We start from the raw sequence: 20,007 nt of genomic DNA on the forward strand, positions 1-20,007 counted from the left end.
AATTTTCTGTCCACATCCTTTATGTGGACCTGTTCACGGACTCTTAGTCTTACTTTCTGATCATCATAGAGTTAAAAATGTTCACTCTCTGGCCTAGATGCTGCCAAGTTTCTCCTGGACTTGTTCACATAAAAATAGGCAAAATGATGGATCTCTCCTGCCAGTTTTTCCAGTTCTCAGTCCCACAGCTTTCCTGTGGGCTGGTCCGTTAGCCACTGCGGTGTGTGTTCGGGGAAACGGCACGAGGCATGATCCTCATGCTGTTGCAAAGCAGTCGTGGCTGAGAACCTGGCTTTGAGTCTCAGCTCCACTCCATCCGCAAACTGGTCTAGTCTCAATCTTCTACCTGTGGCATAAGGCCCTGCCTCGCTGGGTCGTCATGAGGACTAATAAGTATTACCTGTAAAAAAGCACGGCGTCTGACAGGAAGTTCTCCAGCTAAACCTTGTTCGATCTTCAGCTTGCAGTGGTTAGGTGCCACCTCTAAGCTGTACAAGGTGCAGCAGTAACCCCAGAACCCAGCCTCCACGCTGACACCCCACGAGGTCTGGTCACTCCTCCCGTACCCAGCAGGGCTCCAAGGACCAGAGAGGGGCTACAGGGCACACAAACACCTGCAACGAGAACAGGCTGGATGCTCTAGCTCCTGTGCTCAGCCACCCCCTCTCCCTTACACCCTTCTCCAGCCCTGGCTTCTCCCAAGAGGTCAAGTTCACCCCTCAGCTGGCCCCTAATGGCCCACAGGTAATTCAAAGAACATATCAAAAATGTACTCGCCCGGAGGGTCGCCGTCTGGCCGGGTGGAATAAACATCTCTGTAAAACCGGAAACCCGCTCCTCTGTAAAAGCAACAAGATTACTGGCAAAATGGTCAAACTCAACTTCTTCAGAACTCTGGCAATTAATCAAAGGCCCACAGCAATCTAAGAAGTGTTCATCCGAAGAGCACATGCCTTTCAGCAACTTCCAACTCACTTTCCCTCCAATATTGCACCCCTGAAGGTTAAAACCCGAGACACCAAGCACAGCCCACCTCCGCATCCCCACGGCCTCCCCTCCCCGGTCCTGGGGCCTTAGCCAAGGACCCTGACCCCGTCATTTGTCAGACCAAGAGCCACGCCAGAGGAAGCCTGTCTCGGCTGGACCACCCTGGCTTTGGTCTCTGCTCCTTCACCTCGCCCATCCTCCTTCCTGCACCAGAATCACGTGGTTCCCACCTTCAAAACCCCTCCATGGCTCGCAAAGATAGAGACCAAACCCACACACCCAGCTTTGTGAACCCTCCTCAAACTAGCTTGAAGGCTCCCATACACCCTTTCCTGCTCCAGTGATGCAAACTGTAGGGAACAAAGCTGAGACCTGAGTATAATCCGCCTTGGCCGAAGTCACACCCAACTGCCGTTGGGACTTAGGGCTGTTGGCAGGTAAGACCACATGAGAGCTGGCAGTGGGCCAAGCTCTGTGCAAGCGGAGATATCGGGTTGGCCAGAAAGTTCATTCGGGTCTTCCCGTAACACCCTACAGAAAAAGACCCAGACGAACTTTTTGGCCAACCCAACACTTCCATTTCATTTCATTGCCTTACGAGGTTGGTACCATTATCTGATCCCACAGATGAGGGAAACTGAGGCTTTTATTTTAACCACTTGGTCCCCACAGCTTGGGAGAGTGGCTGCAGCTCTGCAGGAGGATGCCTTCAGTGTGAAGGACCCCAGGGCTATCTCAGCTCCCCAGAGACCCCTGGAGGGGTGGGCAAGCCCAGAGGCACAGAGGCCTGGACCTACCTTTAAGAGGAGGGGCCCCTGGATCAAGACTTAGCTCTGCTCTCACCATGTAAATGTATTTTTTTTATATCATTCTTAGCACTACAGTATCTTAAATAACTTCACAGATCTATCAGGAATGCACAAAGAATTTGGGAAACCAGTGCTTTAAACTCAAGCCTGGCTATTTGAGACCATCACTGGGGGAAGCCAGAGGAAGCTTGGCTGCCACCGTGTGGGGCAAAGGCAGGGAAAATACCAGACGGAGATTTCCGGCTAAACTGTCTTCAAAGGAGCCATGGGTCTCCTAGTTTAGTTGGGACCCTACAGCCCATCACACTTACAACCATCCTTCACTCCCCTTTTTCACCATGGAAAAAAATGGACTCAAAGTTACAAGGTATACAATTTGAGATTTATATAAGCTTAAGTTATTTAAACTGCACAGTGCTGAATGCAGTCTAAAAAAGAATCAAACACACACCACTGCAAGGTAATTCAATGAGCTGCTTTTTTTTCTTTTCTTTTTTTTTAAACAAATTTGTACAGAAAATAAACAAAAACAAAAATCCCCGGATCACACCTATACCATACAGTCACCCTGTCAGGTATGCAGGATGCGATGGGAGCTGGGACGGGCAGCGGTAGCCGGCACAAGTAACTTCTGCTCACAGACAACATGGGATGTGGAAAAATCGTGGGTTCCCTTTGTTCTCCAGTGTATCTTGTACAAAATAATTACATTTTTTTAAACATATTTACAGAGTTTGCACAAATAGAAAATGGTTACAAATTACAACAGGATTGGCAAGACAACAGTTCCCCCCTCTCCCACTGACCGAGGCTGGAGGTATGATTGCTTTGTATTTACAGATGCATTAAAAAGTCTGCCTTCTTAGAGACCTAGACGGAATTTATAAAAAACGGTTAAATATCATAAATTCATTTGTAAGCTGTACAAGTGATTGATGCCCATCAGTCAGTTCGTGTCTTGCTCCCTGAAGATAGACTCTGAAGGTAAAAGAAACCCTTCCCCACAAGCAAGCAACACCTCCCCTGGCCTGTCTGCCACAGGGGCTTGGGTCTGGGTAGCGGAGGAAATAGGAGTAATGGAGGAACGGAATGGAGGGGGGCAGGACAACCTAGTTGAGACAGTTCTCCTTCCACTTTTGTTTTAAATAAACAGCTTGCAACCAGGTTTAGCCAACTGGCTTGTTACGTGCCATCCTATGGCTTTGAAAAGAACCCACAGTTCTTTCCTTGTCTCAGAGACGAAACATCTCAACATGACTACAGTACAGAAAGAAAGGACTTTCAGGGGAGGACAAATGTTTGTAATTCTGATGTAAAGTCTTTGCCTTGAGTACCAAGCCCAACTTCAACAGTGCAAAAAAGACTCCAGAAGCGGCGTGGGGAGGGGGTCAGAGGCTCGAGTAATAGCTGTCCACCCACTGAGCAAGTCCTCGCTCCACCAGCGACCGGTTTATCAACACCACCTAGGAGAGAAAGGTCTCTGGAGAGCATGGCCACGGCACCAGGGACCACTTCCCAAGCCAGCGTGGGTTCCCCCCTCACAGCAGGCGCCTGAGTCATGGGGTGGAAATTTGATTCATCTTCTGGGCCAACAGGGGATTGATTCACTTACAGGTTCTGTCGGCATGCAAACAGCCTTTCCAATAGGCTGAGGAAATCTAGGCTTTAGTACCAGGAGATGAAGGAGAAAACCCAAACGGACAAGGTCCAGGAAGGCTCACAGACATTCCGTTGTGGGGACTGTCACGTGCACTGTAGGATGTTTAGCAGCACCTCCGGCCTCTACCCACTAAGATGACACTAGCATTACTCCCAACTGTGGCCACCAACAGCGTCTCTGGGCGTTAAAAGGGAAAGAAAGACAGAACTCACTTCATCTCCAATCACACTCCAGAGCTGAATCAGAGGAAGGCCAGTTGGACTATACCTCGTCACCTGAAAAAAACAAAACAAAAACCAAACCCTCCACACCATGTTTAAAAGCTACCCCATGCACCTCTCCTTAAAGACTGCTGGCCAACCCGGGGTGTGAGGCACAGGAAAGCAGGCACCGAAAAGTCAGTTCCCAAGAAGCCCAGAGAGTTAGGCGAGGCCGGGAGGGACTGCAGATGCCAGGGAGGAGGCTCCTGAGACAGACCCTGTCCGGCCTGCCCCCTGCCCCGCCCCCAGCCACACACCTGAGCCAGCAGTGCTGCGTTGCCTGTCATCTCACTCATAGCTGCATCCGCCTCAGGTGAGAAGTGGTCATCGTCTTTAGAAGGAAAAGCAGCATTTAGACTCTCACTGAGGCGAGGCACTCGTCACTCACACAGCTTGCAGGTGTTTTCCAAGCAGAAGACTGCACACACTCCCGTGGACTTAAGAACTCCATGGGGCGTAGCCACACCTACGCCATGTTCAGAGCCCCAAGCCTCCCCAGGGCTCCAAGTGGGTACACTCGGGGTGCCTGCTGCATGCCAACCGCTGGGGGACGGAGGGCAAAGGGACAGAAACTCTGCCTTCAGCGGAAATACCACCACCACCGCCGCCACTTATGTGGGGGCCATGTGGACTGAGCACGTTGTATGTGTTCTCACACCGAATCAAGAACACGCTTTACAGGCGACAGCACGGAGACACAGGCCAGTGGCCAAAGGTCAACCAGCTCCCAGAGCGATGTAGGTGGAATTCAGATCGAGGCAGCTGGCCACACAGCCCAATTCAGGCAGTGACTCTAAGTGGGCAGGGCACGCAGACCACATTCTTTGTCAGGTTATACAGGTCACGTCCTTGTACAAGGACATACCCAAGGCGAGAGGCAGTGAGGACGGGAGGGGCAGGATTAAGGTCTGGGAACGTCTTATGAGCCACGTTCTGGCAGGTGCCTCTGTTGGAAGCCGGAAGCCTCTCAAAGCTGGAGGCCTGGGCAGAGTCTAGAACAGTGGACCTGAAAGGGTGGTCCATGGACCAGCAGTACTGGCATCGCTGCAGAACTCGTTAGAAATGCGAGTTCTCAGGCTTCTGCCCAGACCTATTCCATCGGAAGAGTGGCAGCAATCTGTGTTTGCTTAAGCCCTGTAGGTGAGAACGAGGGTCTCAAAGAGGAAGACCTACTTTCAACACCTGCCTGCACCCCCCCAAGCCAGAGGCCCCACCTGTTACCTGACAGGGGCATCACGCTGTCCAGAAGGACCTCTGCTCCCTGGAAAGGCAGGGTCACAAAGTCAGACCTAGAAAGGCAAGAAAGGCACAAGCTGAACACGGACTTCACGGCTGACTCACTCTGGGCTGACGTTCGCCTTCTGCTTAGCGCCGTGACCCCCACAACCCAGGGTGAAGCCACACAGAGGTACACACGGCAGGCAGCAGGCCACAGCGCCCAGCTCGCCCTGCCACAGGCCTGGCCTCAGAGGCGCTGCCTGCACCCCGCTCCCAAAGAGAAGCCGCCTCACTTTTGCCTAATGACACTTGGGGGAATTCTCCTACCAGACGGGCCTTTCTAGCTCCGTCTGGCTGAGGCGAGCATGGAGTTTGTTTATATCATACTCTGCTAAAACAGAGTAGGCAGCAGCAGGGAAGAGTCAACCCACGTCCCAGGCTCCAGCTCTGCAGAAACCACTCCCGACTCACCGGATCTGCCGGAGCACGCCTACTTTCACTCTCTTGTATCCACCGTAGTCAACGTAGCGAATCTCGACTTCATTGGTCTCCTCGTAGGAGGCCACCACCTGGGCTCGCCACCAGGCACCGTCCACGCCAGGGGCAGCGCAGATGACCGTTACTGCAGGGCAGGACGAGAGCATGTGCAAAGGCCCGGCGCAGGGCAGGGCGACAGCAAGCATCCCCCAAGGGGCGGACTCGGCCCGCCTCACATCTGCGCCGCCCAAAAAGCTACCCAGACCAGAAAGTGTTCATCCACATCTGTTTACTCTGAGACTCACTGAAGCCAGAGGTAGACACAGATTAACTGGAATAAACCAAGTAAACTCAAAAATTCAGGGAATGGACCAGCAACTCTGCCTTCTACTCTTTAAGGGAATGTCCCAGAAAAACGTCGAGAGCCTCCAAGTGCAGACTCAATGGCTGGTTGCTAGCACCTGCTCTGGCCCACGACAGCTCAGATGCAGGGCTCGTCAGAAGGCTGCCAGGCCTAAACCCCACTTCTTCTGGCCTTTGCTTCAGGAAGGCACTGAGAGCACTAATGCCCGGGACAGCCAACCAGGCCAGAGAGCAAGTGCCCCCCAGCGTCACCAACCACACCCTGGCGCAGCAGGGGGGGGAGGGGTCTGTGACACAGCTGGCCACGCCGTGTCCTAACCCTTAAAGGCAGCCCCTGACGTAGTCACCTCCTGGCCTCCAGTTTGCTCTTTACTTCTGGGCTGAAGCAACATCAGAGAATCTGACAAAAGTGAAATCCTTATTCCTCTAAAAGAAAACCCATAAAAAATGCTACCGAAATTTCAAAGGTTTTCCTCACGCCTTAAAGCCCTCTGGGGGCTCCAGGTTAGGAGTCCCTGATGGGGTGGGTTAGAGACACGTTTCAACGTTTGATTCCCTCCCGCTAACGAGGGCAACAAAGGTAACAGCTCCTGCGCAGGGACCACCTGGGCACGTCACTGACTCTCTCACCTGTCCACTAGAGATGACTCAACCCACCACAGGACTTGCTGCACTTGGGGATCTTCTATGGGACCTGCATCTGCATCAGGTACTGTGCATGTTTAACACACACAGTAGCCAACTGCAATTCCTAGATCAGCCCCACTCAACAGGTAAGTAGCAGAGCTGGTGCCAACACTCTACTCTGACCCCTTTCCTCCGTCAGCCGATGGAAACGCCATATTGGGCTAGCCAGGAAACTCAGCCCAGCACACTCCATGCCAACAGCAAGAACCCAGGGATGCTGCTCCCATGAAGGGTCCAAAGCAGCCTCCTCTCGGTCAAGACCAAGGGCAGAACAACAGGAGACCCCCAAAGCTTCTCCCCAAGCCTGGCCAGAGCCCAGGTTCCCCTCTGACCCCCAGGGCAGCACTTACTTTCCACTGGGGTGGGCAAGGTGGGGATTCCAGGCTGAGAGTAGCAGAGGTACATCTGCTGGTCCAGGCTGCGCAGCGCATGGAAGGTAGGGTGTGTGTGCTGCTGCACAAACAGGTGCCCGGCATTGACCTGGTTGACCACGATCACCTCCACAGTGATGCCATCCGGGAGCATGAGCTGCAGAGGAGAGGGGTGGTGAGCACGGCAGCAACTCTTCTCATGTCTGGGATGAGCACTGAGGCCCCAGGGGAAGTGTCTGAACTGGCACATCTTTGAAAAAGGCATGACTACCCAAAGCAACATGGCACCCAGAGGCTGACAGAGGTTCAAGGAGAACTATTTTAGCCGTGCAGTGTTTGGCTCCACTGTGGCCCTTGCCCTGCAATACCACAAGTAACCACTAGAGGCAGCCTCAGCTCAGCTGGGCAGAGAGGCTCCCAGGAGCTAGCTGTGGATGCAACGTCCCGCCTCCCACTGGCCTGGGCACAACTTCCCTCCCTCGCCTCTTCAAGAGTCTGTAAGACCCAGGGAAGGCAAACAGGAATGAGGTGGCCACTGAGAACAAGAATAAGAGGTAGACCAGCCCTCGGACCCCTCAGCCAGCTCACTGGGACCTGCAGCTGACCCCAGGAGCTCTGGTTTGACAGCATCTCTCTGCTCTGCCTTTCTACCAGCAAGCAGAGGCCTGAGGTCAGGTCCACTGTCAAGGTCTGCACAGTCCGAGTCATTTGTTCTTCTCGACTCTCCACAGACATCCTCCCAACTCATTCCCACTCTGGGATTTGGAATGTAGGTTTGCTCGGTGCGAGGTCCCATGCTAAAGACCCTAGAAGAGGCCAAGACTGGTCTCTCAAAAAAAAAAAAAAAAAAAAAAAAACCTGTCCTTAAGGCACTAGTTTCCCTGATACTAAGGCAACATCCAGGTGCGCTGGATGGACACAGTAGGGCATCTACTCCACCTCCCAGCCAGGTGGCCACAAAAAGCCTCTGGCTGAGAATTCTGTGCCTCCCCCCGCTCCTGCCCCCGTCCTCTCAGTGCTGCTGGCTGAGAGGCACCTCTCCAGTCCCACCCAGCCACAGAGCACAAGGGCAGGAAGCCTCACCAACCACTCACTTACTGAAAAAAAGAGTGGGTCTGTGGTCGAACCTGGTGGGAAAAACCCTATGATTCAGAAGTGGAGCACGGAGTGGGGTTCAGCCCACTCCCAGATACCCATGGGAAAGGAAAGGGACATTCACCTCTCCCCGCAAAGCACAAGGGTCTTGGGAGGGAGGAAGACACCCTCCCCTAAACGAAATCCAGCTTGGAGCTGCACATTCACTCCGCCTGTGAAATGCAGCGTTCTCGGCCTTCAGAACCCTACAGCTCTACTCCCGGTGAGACGGGGCTCAACAGGGCTGGGGGCACACAGCAGGGAAGGATGACAGGCCCCAGAGAGCCTGCAGCCCCAGCACGCAGGCCCCCGACGCGCCCGCTACCCCCCTGCCGGGGCTTCCGGGGTGGGGGCGGAGGCAGGGGTTCTTCTCCTTTATGACCCAGGAACCTCCCGTGAGGCAGGAAGGCGAAGGGGAGCCTTCGCCAGGGCCACCGCTGGACCTGGCTCAACTAGGAGGAAGGAACAACGACACAGTAAGAGCCCGTTCGAGCCCAAAACGGTGGGTCCCAACCAGGTCTCAGAGGTGATCCAGGACACAGCACCAGCTTTAAGGAGTCCCGAGCCAGCCTGCACACACCCAGTCTGGACAGACTATAATCCTCTCTAGGCAAACGCCCTGAAAACACGAAGGGTGCCCAGGCGGCAGAGCCAGGGGAGAGTGGTCCTTCCGAGCAGCAGGGACCGAGAGGCCTGTGGCTTCCGACCAGCACTCCGGCCCTCAACCCGATCCAGAGAGCACAGGCTAGAAGCAGAACTGACCAGTGGAGGGCAGAGGTGAGAGGGCACGGGCATCAGTGTGCTCCCGGCCTTCCTGGCCCACGCTCTTGGGAGTCTCCTGTTCGGGGGAGGCTGGGGGAAAGGGGCACAGGCAGCCCCGGCCCCCAGAGGCATGCTCACCCAGGAAGTCATCGGGAGAGAAGGCAGGGCCAGCGAAGGCAGTGGGGGAGCATAGATGTTGGTGAGGTTCAGTTCCTTGAACTTCTTCCCAATCAAGCTCAGGGCCTTGTCCACATGATGCTGAGAGCCTAAGTGGGGTGTGGGAAGCAGGACACAGCCACAGGGGTAAGACAGACAGCAGAAGGGCACTCAGGCACACCCCCCACTGCACGGGACTTTTCCTAGAGTTCGGGTACATCTCTCATGTGCCAGAATGCCAGGCCTCGCCTCCGGATGAAAGGCATCTAAGAAGCTTGCCGCCTGCTGACCTTTCAAACGAGACCTCTACTGTTGTGACTACACTCACGGTAACAGGAGCCTAGCAGCCAGGGAGGCCCAGCCTTCGTCGACCATCAACCCAGGACCCCTGGCCTGCCCCTGAGTGCCCACACCTCTCCTGACCAGAAGACCAGACTCAGGGGGGACCCGAGTCTCTTTCAAGCACCAGAAGTGGAAAGGAAGGTAAAGGGAAGCCCCACTCCCTTCACCTAGGGTGAGGAGCAGGGCTTTCCACTCAGAGACTTAAATCCCAAAAGGGGAGCAACCGGGACTCAAACGCTTCAAGTTACTTACACTTCAGGTAAGAAAACTCAACACAGGGCAGCAGCTGCCACTGACCTTCTATGTGGCAGATCTGGACGTTCTGGGTGTACGGAAGGCTCGAGATGTAGATCTTGGCACCAGACGTCTGCTTCAGAAAACTCACATACCGTCCCTGCTTGCCAATCAGCCGCCCAACTAGGTGCTTCCAGAGAGAAGGAAAGACGAGAACTCAGTGAGAAATCAACTCCCTGCATCCCCAAGACCTGCCTTTGTTTTATACCAGGTCAGGCTCGAACATAGTATCTGTTAACACGTCAGCACTCACTTGCCAGGCACCGTTCTAAGCACTTACATTTACTCAGAGTAAATGTATGAAGCAAACAGCATGCGTTTATCACCATTTTACAGTTGAGGGAACAAACCCAGAGGGGTTAAGTAACTCGCCCAAGCTCACACAGCGACTACGCAGCTGAACTAGGCAGTATGGCTCCAGGCCTGGGCAGTTTCCATTTCATCTCCGACAGTGGGGCCCATATTCAGAAGCTGCAGAGGCAGTATTTTCTCCTCCCAGATCCACACTGTGAGATGTTTCACTAGCACAAAGTTTGATTTACAAGTCGTCCACTCCTCCAAGTCTGCTCAGGTCCGAAAAAGAGGCTCGATTTGAAAATAAAAGTCTATGAAAGAGCCCTTGGGCTCCAAACTTAGCCACAACGTTAAGACGAGCCCTGAAACATTCCCCAACGACCCCACCCTGAGGAGCCGCTAGGGACATGGTCACTCCTCACCCAGAGCTGCCTGGGTGTGCCCTTTGCAACCACTGAAGGAGAAGAGGGTAGGACTGCCATCAGGGTGACCAGGGGAAGAAAGAACTCAGGGAGCCAGAACCGCAGGGCAGAGCAAGCCCCCTAAACCCCGAGTTCAAACCAATCCAAGTCTCCACCTCGGTGGGAGCCTAAGAGCCTCAGGAGAATGCAGTCGGCCAATTATTTCTGAGCCCCAGAGACAGACATCAAGATCAAGCTAGTAAGATGTAAGTTAGAAAAGAAGCTAGAAACCACTTAAGCACCCTGGAACTGGGGGACTGGTGAAGTAAATTGACATTCACACAATGCATAATGCAGTTAAAATTACATTTTCAAAGAATAACTCAGAAAGCTAAATTGTTAAATATTTAAAAGCATTAATTAGAGCAACATAATCTTAGTTTTGTTTAAAAACCACAGGGTGCAAGATGAGAAGGAAATAAAAGTCTTCCCAGTCACTCTCGGGGGTGGAATTAGAGCCTGATTTTTATTTTCTTCCTACACTGCTATACTTCTCAAGCCCTCTAAGATACGAGTTTATGCTGTGCTCAATCATAAAACACACTTTGCGTTGGAGAGCATGAGAAGAGCAGTGAGGGGACTCCCGGCCGGCCCCTGCCCTCAGTCCGGTCTTGCTGCCATCTCCAAACAGATCTGAGTCCCAGGCCCACAAGAAAAGCCCCAGAGGAGGGGAGCAGGCCTGCGAGTGTGAAGAGCATGCTCCTGAAGGCAGCCGGAGGGATTCCACTCTGCAGGAAGCTCTCTGGATCCTGGCAAAGTGGAGCGCTCCCATCCCTTCAGCCTCTGGCTCCCTGGGGGCTTCTTCCGGTTTACGGCCCCTCCCTCAGACCCCTGACCCCAGCCCGATGACGCTGCGCCTGGGGGCACCGAGAGCTCGCAGCCCTTACCTTAGGCACCTCGATCTCCCAGACGGTGAGGTCGACCTTCTTGGGATGGGAGCCTGCCTGGGCATTTTGGAAACCGTCAGGCTTCCTGAGGCCACAGCAGCTGTCCACCGAATCCATGCTGTTCCCGTCCGAACCTGCAGGGGAGGAAGCAACACGCACAGACACACAGACACCAGCCAGAGCAGTTAATAACATCCAACTTCCAAACTCGCATTCCCAGGAGGCCCCCGCCCCTTGCCCCCTCCCTCAAACTTGGCAGGTGACTGTCAACTCGCAGTCTAGAAGGCTCAGAACAGCCCCCAATGAAAGGAGGCCTGGGGGTGTAGAGACACCTAATTTTAGCCTGTCACTTACAGTCCCACTTGCTGAATTGGCAGCCGCGCCCAGCACAGCTGCTGGAGCAGAGACAAGTGGTGAACTACGAAGAGAGCGACGCTGGCCCAGGAAGGGGGGCCCACGGGGGGGAGGGGGGCCAGCAGGTCCCACGGTCTCAGCAGCTGGAAGTAGGTCCCCATGGAGACCAACCCGTCACAGCTGGTCCGCACCCTTCCAACTACGCAGCCCCTCAGACGAAGGGCCCCTGGTCCCCAAGGCCCCAGGCCTGGGCACACAGGCGGTGGCCTTCCGCCAAGCAGAGCTAGAGAGAGTTCTCCACGGCCCTTATCCCGGACAGGGCCCCGCCAGAGAAGGTGACGGAAGGAGGCCCCCCTCCCCTCCGCTTAGGCCTGACTCGTGCCGCCCCTCTGAGTGCTCTTCTGGGCCCAGGGTGGGTCTTCGACCCCCGCTCAAAACCGGAGCGCAAGTTCGGTCCCGGTCCCGAGAGGAGAGAGCGGGAAGCGGGACTGGCTCTGACAGGGGCTGCTCCACTCCCGCGCGGGGTGTGCCAAGGGGCCCATCTCAGAAAACGGGGGCCACACCAGCTTCAGAGAAGTGGCTCTGGCTTCAATATGGAAGGCTCAACTGCCAGAAGGAGGTCGTTCCTCAGCGTCTACTAACTAGGTTATTTCCCACACCGTTTCTCCAAACCCTGACGGACACAGGCCCCTGCCGAGCAATCCACATGCTACCTGGATGCCGGGGCGGCAGGCGCTGCTGCCAGCTAAGGACGAGTCCCCGTGAAGCGACTCCTTCAGCCCCGGGGGCCCAGACGCGCTTCACGCAGGGAACACCACCCCTTCGGAGAGAAGCCTGCTTAGCCGACCTGCTAGGACCAGAGGTGGCTGACGGGGGGCTCGGCTCATACACGGCCCCCAGCCGCTGCCCGACGGAACAGGACGCGCCTGTCACCCCAGTGACACCTAGAGGCAGCTCCAACCACACCAGGAACTCCGGCAAGGCCGGCTCCACTCAGCTGGGTGGTCCCTGGGTCACTCTAAGCTTCGACTTCCTCGCGCCCAAGGCAGGGCTACTGAGGGAGAATGCTGGAAGGCTCGAGCCTGGAGCCGGGCATAGCCAGTGCTCAGTGGGTGGCTCCACCACGCTCCCACCTGCCATGCCCACGCCTCCCCGCTCACCACTCTCTCCCCTGCAGCCTGGACACATCTGAGTAGCTACTACAATCAAACTGGAGTCAGCATGGTAAGGCTGAGGGGCAAGAGGCAAAGGGAAACTCCTTTATTCCTAAAAGATTTTCACCCATTTTAAGATGCTTTAAAACAATTTTAAAACCCCTGAAGTTGGGTGCATCTTACGGTCTCTGGCTTCCTGCACTCGTGAGCAGCAGCATTTCTTTTTTCTTTTGGAGGTACACACAGAACAGCAGCGTCTTAACAATAGCATCTTACAGGTGACAACTTGTAGCGTGTGGTACACACCAGATGCTGCCGAAAGCAGTATTATTCCCAAGAGTCCCGACCTTCCAGGAGCCGCGACGGTAGGGAGTGGCTCCAGGACAAGCAAGCTGGATACCCACAGAGGGAATCCATGGCCTCTTTCCGTGAGATCAATGAAAATACCCCAGGGAAGCTGCAAAACCGGGGACAGGAGCTGCTGACCTGTCTACGCTGGGGTCAGCACTCGAAAAACCCAGTGGACACTTCGTTACCAAAGTGCCCCTTTCCCGGGGGTGGAACTGCAGCTGCACAGAAAGGAAAGGGCTGAGGTTCTCTGCGAAGGAATAGGTGACAGCAACACGCAGGGAGGCGTGAGCCTCCCGCAAGGATTCAAGCCTGTGGCCATTCTCTGGGCACTTACCCCGAAAGAGCTTCTGGAGAAGGAAAGCAGGCGGAGACATGGGAACAAGCACATGATTAAAAGGAGATAAACCATAAAAAAAAGCTTACCCATCCTTGGTACTCAAGGGAATTAAAGCTGAGGAGGCCTCTCCTTTTTAGAAAAAAGCTACTACGAGGTTAGCGTTTAAGAGAGAGACACACTCAGGTTAATGGGTGAACCCAACTTTGAGCTGGTTCCTTCGGAAGGACTGGGAAGGGTCCCTGGCTGACGAACCAAGTTACAGTTCCCGTGGCTTTGGGGTTCAGGGCAGCTTAACTTCTCAGTTACCCACCAGCTCTATGCTGTACCCCGACTTTCTGCAGGCCGGCTGGGACACAGCATTGGAGAGCGTCATTACTTACACAAGGAGCAGAGGCAGGCCGGCTGCCTTTCCCGACCAAATAAAGGGAGACCCCCTGGTCCTCTGAGGGACACCCCAGGCCCTCCTACCTCCCGAATGATCTGCTTCCGCACCCACGGTCCATCCATCCTCAGCCCCCAGGTCCGACAGCTCCCCTTTCAGCACCCCGTTGCTGAAGGGCACAGTACTTTCTGGCAGCAGCGGGGTGGCAGCCTTGTCCCTGGGGCTGGAGGTGGTCTCTGTACAAGAGTCTTCGAGCCCCGAAGTGCTGACAGAATCTGAGCACTGCCCAGAGGAGGCCACGGAGGGGACACCCTGGCCGTTGCTGGACACGCAGGTGACACAAGCGGCATCTTCTGCCAGGATGCTTGCCTCGTTCAGTGACTCTCCAAGGGAGGCAGCCGGTGGAGGGCAGGGGGCCAGGGAGACGTGGTGCGCGGAGTTCTTTGGCTTCCTGTCCTTGGTGGGGCTGGACAGGGGGCTGGTCAGGCAGCTCACGTACGTCTTTGGTGGGGGCAGATCCTCTGCCGGCAGGTCTGCGGAGGGGAAGGCGGCGTCCACCGGGCCCGTGGCTGCCTCCGCTGTGGCCAGAGCAGGCTCCGCGGCATCCTGGCCCAGGGCAGCTCTCTGGTGGGCTCGGGCGCAGCTCTCCTCCTTCGGCCCTTGGAGCTGAGCGGCCGAGGCCGGATGCATCCGACCCGCGATCCTGCCCATCGTGGTGCTCAGCACCTCCTCGGTGGCCTCCAGGATCACTTTGGAGATGATCTGGAAGGCAGCCTGCTCGACCTTCTCGTTTCTGTCCAAGGTCTCTTCCTTGCCCAGCTCCCGGCTGAAGTCTCCGTCCCAGCCTCTGCTCCCCCTGACCCGGGGCGCTGGTGTCTCATCGGGCGTTGCCAGCTCCGAGTGGGCCGACTCCACGAAGCTACTCAGCAACTTCCCCACGGGGTCCTCGTCCACCGCCAGCAGGCTGCTCCCCTTCTCTCCCCCTCCTCCCAAGGGAGCCAGGCTGGGGGCTCTGCTGCTCGGCAACTCGGGGCCCTGCTCCCAGGACACGGGACCTTCTTCCGGCACGTTTTCTCCCGTCACCGCATCACCTGTGCCTTCGGCGCCACCCATCTTCCTGGTCTTCTCCCCAGGGTCCACCTTCTCTGCGGGGGCTGCAGACTGGCCCTGCTGGCACCGCCCTGCCGGCCTGCCCATCACGGTCTCTCGATTACACACCTCAGCTGCTTCGTGGGGGAACGGAACGCCTTTTGGGGACGGCAGGGGACACTCCAGAGGAGCACACTTGGCTTCGTCACCCGTCAGAGCGAGCTCCACCCTTGCACTGTCCTCTTTGCATGGTCCTGGTGGAAACCTCGTGTCCGCGGTGTTGGGAAGGCCGCCCGAGGACTCTGATCGCCGGTAGGCCGGGTGTGCCCGCAGCAGGGCCGGCGGCTCCACAGGGGGCTTGCTGGCGGTGGGGAGCTCCCTCTCCGGCGGCTGGGCGGCACCGGGGGGCGGGGCCGCTGCTCCAGGACAGGGGTCCTCCGCGGGAAGCGCGTCCTCCGTGGCAGGGCCAGCCCTCAGCTTCACAGCGCTGGCCCCCATCTGTTTGTTGTGGCTGCTGAAGTGCTCTTTTTTACGAGAGAAAAACCACCACCAGCCGAGGAGCGCCAGCACTCCAGGCAGTGCCAAGGGGAAAAGTGAGCGGAACTGGATCGCCATCCTGGAGGCCTGAAGTAACTATACCTGCGAGAACAGGAGAGAAAAGGGGATGCTGTGAGAGCCAGGTAAGAGGATCCTGATGTGACTGCACAGCAAAGACAAACAGGTTATGGCAGAGCCTTCGCTCCCCCACTTTCCCTGACCCCGCAAGGAGCATCCCTCCCTCTCGGCACACCCAAGACTCTGGGTGATCCTTGGAGGTGGGTGGGCAGGAAGACACACCTCCCCCCACTTCTGCTCCCTCATCCATGCACACTCCCTTGAAACAAGCTGAGCCTTCTCTTGAAACCAAATCCCTTCCTGCATCACTTCTTTTTTTTTTTTTGCGGTACGCGGGCCTCTCACAGTTGTGGCCTCTCCCGTTGCGGAGCACAGGCTCCAGATGCGCAGGCTCAGCGGCCACAGCTCACGGGCCCAGCCGCTCCGTGGCATGTGGGATCCTCCCGGACCGGGGCACGAACCCGCGTCCCCTGCATCGGCAGGCAGACTCTCAACCACTGCGCCACCAGGGAAGCCCTTGCATCACTTCTTGATGCCAAATTCTCCCTATGTTCCCCCAAGGGACTCGTTATGTTTAGTGCTTTAGTTCTCTAAACTCCCAGAGCACTTATCTATCCAGGTGGTGTTGGAGCATTTTTAAATACCAATGGAATCCACATGTACATGTCCCTCGCGTGCACCCCCAAAATCATGAGTCAGTGAAATAGTAGTTACGCAGCAGTAAAGTCAGAACAGAGGATGAGTTAAGATTTTTAAAAGGATAGGGGAGGACTTCCCTGGTGGCACAGTGGTTAAGAATCTGCCTGCCAATGCAGGGGACAAAGGTTCGATCCCTGGTCCAGGAAGATCCCACATGCCGCGGAGCAACTAAACCCGTGCGCCACAACTACTGAGCTCACGTGCTGCAACTACTGAAGCCGGCACACCTAGAGCCTGTGCTCCGCAACAAGGGAAGCCACTGCAATGAGAAGGCCGCGCACCACAACAGAGTAGCCCCCGCTCGCCGCAACTAGAGAAAGCCCACACGCAGCAATGAAGACACAACGCAGTTGCCCCAGAAAAAGGATAGGGTATACTCCAAGGCGAGGGACCAGTAAAACACACAGTGGCGTGGAGATACGGTCATGTTTGAGAGTCAAGTCGTTTACTGGGCTCGATGAGGGTCCTGCACCCGCTGCAGAGTCTGGACTTTTTCCTGTAGACAACAGAGAACCAGCTTTGGTCTGCAAGGCACACATACCAAACTGTGTCTCTAGCTTATTCTGGGAGCAGGACAAAGAGTATTAAGCGAAAGAAAGCTGAAGACCTAGAGTCCGTTAGATCCAGGTAAGCAGAAATAAGAGCCCAGAGGAAGGCGGGAGACACGTAAAGGAGACAGGGAACTGTTTTCTTCACCTGTAAGGTGGGGACACACCTTGTAAAGGATGGCTGGTATAAGATCACTTGAGATACGTGTTAATCCTTGTAAAGCAGGTTAGCTCTCATTAGAGGTATGTGACAAACTTATTCTAGAATACACACTTGTATCCTCTGCCTCCCATACAGCAAATTTTATTCTGTCTGCAAAAACTGTAAGTCTTCTTAAAACCAAAAATCCTCCACTGATACGGTGAATTACTCCTTAATTGGGTTTGTGCTTTGTTGCAGAGATGAATGTAAATGCTTTAACAACTCTTATTTACTTATATCAGTGTTTAATTTACTTCTATCAATGTTCTCGGGAAAAACCAGAGCAGAGTTCCCCAGGTGGTTCTAATGTTCAGCCGAGGCAAAAAAAGTTTAACCACTGCACAAAAAAAAAAAAAAAGTCCTGGAGACTCTGCTTCTCAAAGTGCAGTTTATGGACCAGAAGCACTGAGCATCACCTGAGAAACTGCTCTAAATACAGTATCTCAGCTCTACCCCAGACCATTTAACAAGACCAGCAAAGGACTCACGAGCAACATGACAGCTTGTGAAGGACTAGGAAAAGTGTTCTGCTCCAAAGTGAGGGGGTCGGGGAGGGGTGGGAGGGGTCATCTCCAGAAACTCCTTCATCTGTAAAAATAAACCTTCTTGCTAATATCTGAAGATGAAGCAATGGAATTGGAAAATACAAAGCAGAGTTAAACAATGGCCAGGGCTCAGAAGACTATATTAATCCCTTCAGGCACAAAACTCCAATGATGCTACCTTAGAGCTTCAAATTCAAACACGGAACCTCACTAGATGCTTTCCCTTGCATTGCTTAGTCCTCAACCACCGGGTTTGCAATATGCATTACCATCCTAAAGGTTAAAATAACTCCAGGTCACACAGCCAAGAGGTTGAACTCAGGTTCTACTCCACATTAAATCTAGAACCCACTTTAATGAGTCTGTGCAGACGAGGCATTGTACAGGCCAAGGAAAGGAGAAGTTTGTACCCCTCTTAAAACTTGATGGCCCTATTTTTTGACCCCCCTCCTCGAGTAATGGAAATAAGAACAAAAATAAACAAATGGGACCTAATGAAACTTAGAAGTTTTTCACAGCAAAGGAAACCATAAACAAGACGAAAAGACAACCCTCAGAATGGGAGAAAATATTTGCAAATGAATCAATGGATAAAGGATTAATCTCCAAAATATACAAACAGCTCATGCAGCTCAACAACAAATAACTCAATCAAAAAATGGGCAGAAGACCTAAATAGACGTTTCTCCAAAGAAGACATACAGATGGCCAAGAGGCACATGAAAAGATGCTCAACATCACTAATTATTAGAGAATGCAAATCAAAACTACAATGAGGTATCACCTCACACCGGTCAAAATGGCCATCACCAAAAAATCTACAAACAATAAATGCTGGAGAGGGTGTGGAGAAAAGGGAACCCTCTTGCACTGTTGGTGGGAATGTAAATTGATACAGCCACTATGGAGAACAGTAGAATAGAAAAACAGAATTACCATATGACCCAGCAATCCCACAACTGGGCATATACCCTGAGAAAACCATAATTCAAAAAGACACATGCACCCCAATGTTCACTGCAGCACTAATTACAGGTCATGGAAGCAACCTAAATGCCCATCGACAGATGAATGGATAAAGAAGATGTGGTACATATACATACAATGGAATATTACTCAACCATAAAAAGGAATGAAATTGGGTCATTTGTAGAGACGTGGGTGGACCTAGAGACTGTCATACAGAGTGAAGTAAGTCAGAAAGAGAAAAACAAATATCGTATATTAATGCATATATGTGGAATCTAGAAAAATGGTACAGATGAACCTGTTTGCAAGGCAGAAATTGAGACACAGATGTAGGGAACCAATGTATGGACACCAAGGGGGGAAAGGAGCGGGGTGGCATGAATTGGGAGATTGGGACTGACATATATACATTATTATGTATAAAACAGATAACTAATGAGAACCTGCTATATATAGCACAGGGAACTTGACTCCTCTTTGCTGTACAGCAGAAACTAACACAACACTCTAAAACAACTATATCCCAATTAAAAAAAAACAAAACACCTTGATGATCCTACCCTATGACCCAAAAATCCTACACCTGGAATCTTTCCTTAAAAAAATACCACAGGCAGAGGCCTATATAAGAGTGCTCACCGGGGTACCATTTGAAACAAGACTCAAAGCAACGGCTGCTCAATCTATCGCAGACTCCATGGTCATACCAGTTTTGGAAAATGAGGCTGATTCTCCTGTACTGACATGGAAAACTTGCCATGATACAGAAAATAAAAGCGGTAGACCACTGTGGGTACGTGATGTCTATGTCCACATAATCCCATGGAAAAACTGGGAAGGATCCAGGCAGCCTTTCAGCTGTGGAAGAGGGGAAGGTTTGTACATTGATTTGTATCCTACAAACCTTCCCAAACTTGTTTTTTTCCTTATCTGCAAATAGGGATAGTCTCCCCTTTTTCCTTTTGGAAAGAGAGAGTTTTAAATTTCTTTAACAGAGATTCTCCAACTTGGCTGCCCACCAGCATCACTGGGGAAGCTTTTAAAATCTCACAGTGGTACCCAGAACAATTACCTCAGAACCTGAGGGTGAGACCTGGGCATCGGGTTTGGTTTTTTTTTCCATCCGGGTGATTCCAATGTGCAGTCAAGTTGGGGAAGTCACTGTTCTGGAACAACCTGCGCACACACGCAAAAAGGTGGTGGCAGATTATGGAGATTTGCTCTCTGTTCAGTGTCCTTCACATAAAAATAAATAAATAAATAAAATGAAATCTGAGAAGGAAAAGAGGTTATGGGGGACGGGCACACGCAGGATAAGGCCCTTTATCAGGAAATCAAGTCCCACCCAACAGATCACGTGCCACAGGAAGTGGGGCTGGGGTCTGAACACAGGTTTTCTTCTCGTCAGTAAAGTTATATTCTAATTCCTTATTATTCTAATCCCATTTCAGCAGGGCTTATAGCTGTGATTCCCATAGTATTCTAGCAATTCTCTGTTCTCAGGTAAAAGATTAAATGGAATGGGATGGAGAGGAAGAAAAAGAATCCTATGTCTTAACTACCCATAGGGGGCAGTCTCCTCACTTTACACACCAAGGAC

General features: G+C 53.3%; 1 protein-coding gene across 2 annotated transcripts in view; it reads right to left on the minus strand.

The window, feature by feature from the left end:
• Positions 1-2,256: 2,256 nt before the first annotated feature.
• Positions 2,257-20,007, minus strand: part of AKAP1 (A-kinase anchoring protein 1) — a 32,331-nt gene continuing 14,580 nt past the window's right edge. For both annotated transcript variants that reach the window (XM_082678495.1, XM_082678496.1), the window contains exons 2-11: positions 13,827-15,468; positions 11,163-11,296; positions 9,524-9,650; positions 8,867-8,994; positions 6,812-6,989; positions 5,406-5,556; positions 4,938-5,005; positions 3,974-4,047; positions 3,669-3,731; positions 2,257-3,259 (exon numbers count right to left, since the gene is read on the minus strand). In XM_082678495.1, the coding sequence (XP_082534621.1) occupies positions 3,185-3,259; positions 3,669-3,731; positions 3,974-4,047; positions 4,938-5,005; positions 5,406-5,556; positions 6,812-6,989; positions 8,867-8,994; positions 9,524-9,650; positions 11,163-11,296; positions 13,827-15,444 (2,616 nt within the window). In that variant the 5' untranslated portion in view covers positions 15,445-15,468 and the 3' untranslated portion in view covers positions 2,257-3,184. The remainder of the gene's footprint in view (positions 3,260-3,668; positions 3,732-3,973; positions 4,048-4,937; positions 5,006-5,405; positions 5,557-6,811; positions 6,990-8,866; positions 8,995-9,523; positions 9,651-11,162; positions 11,297-13,826; positions 15,469-20,007) is intronic.

This window comes from Grampus griseus, assembly GCF_964374135.1.
Source record: "Grampus griseus genome assembly, chromosome: 20".
Classification (NCBI taxonomy): domain Eukaryota; kingdom Metazoa; phylum Chordata; class Mammalia; order Artiodactyla; family Delphinidae; genus Grampus; species Grampus griseus.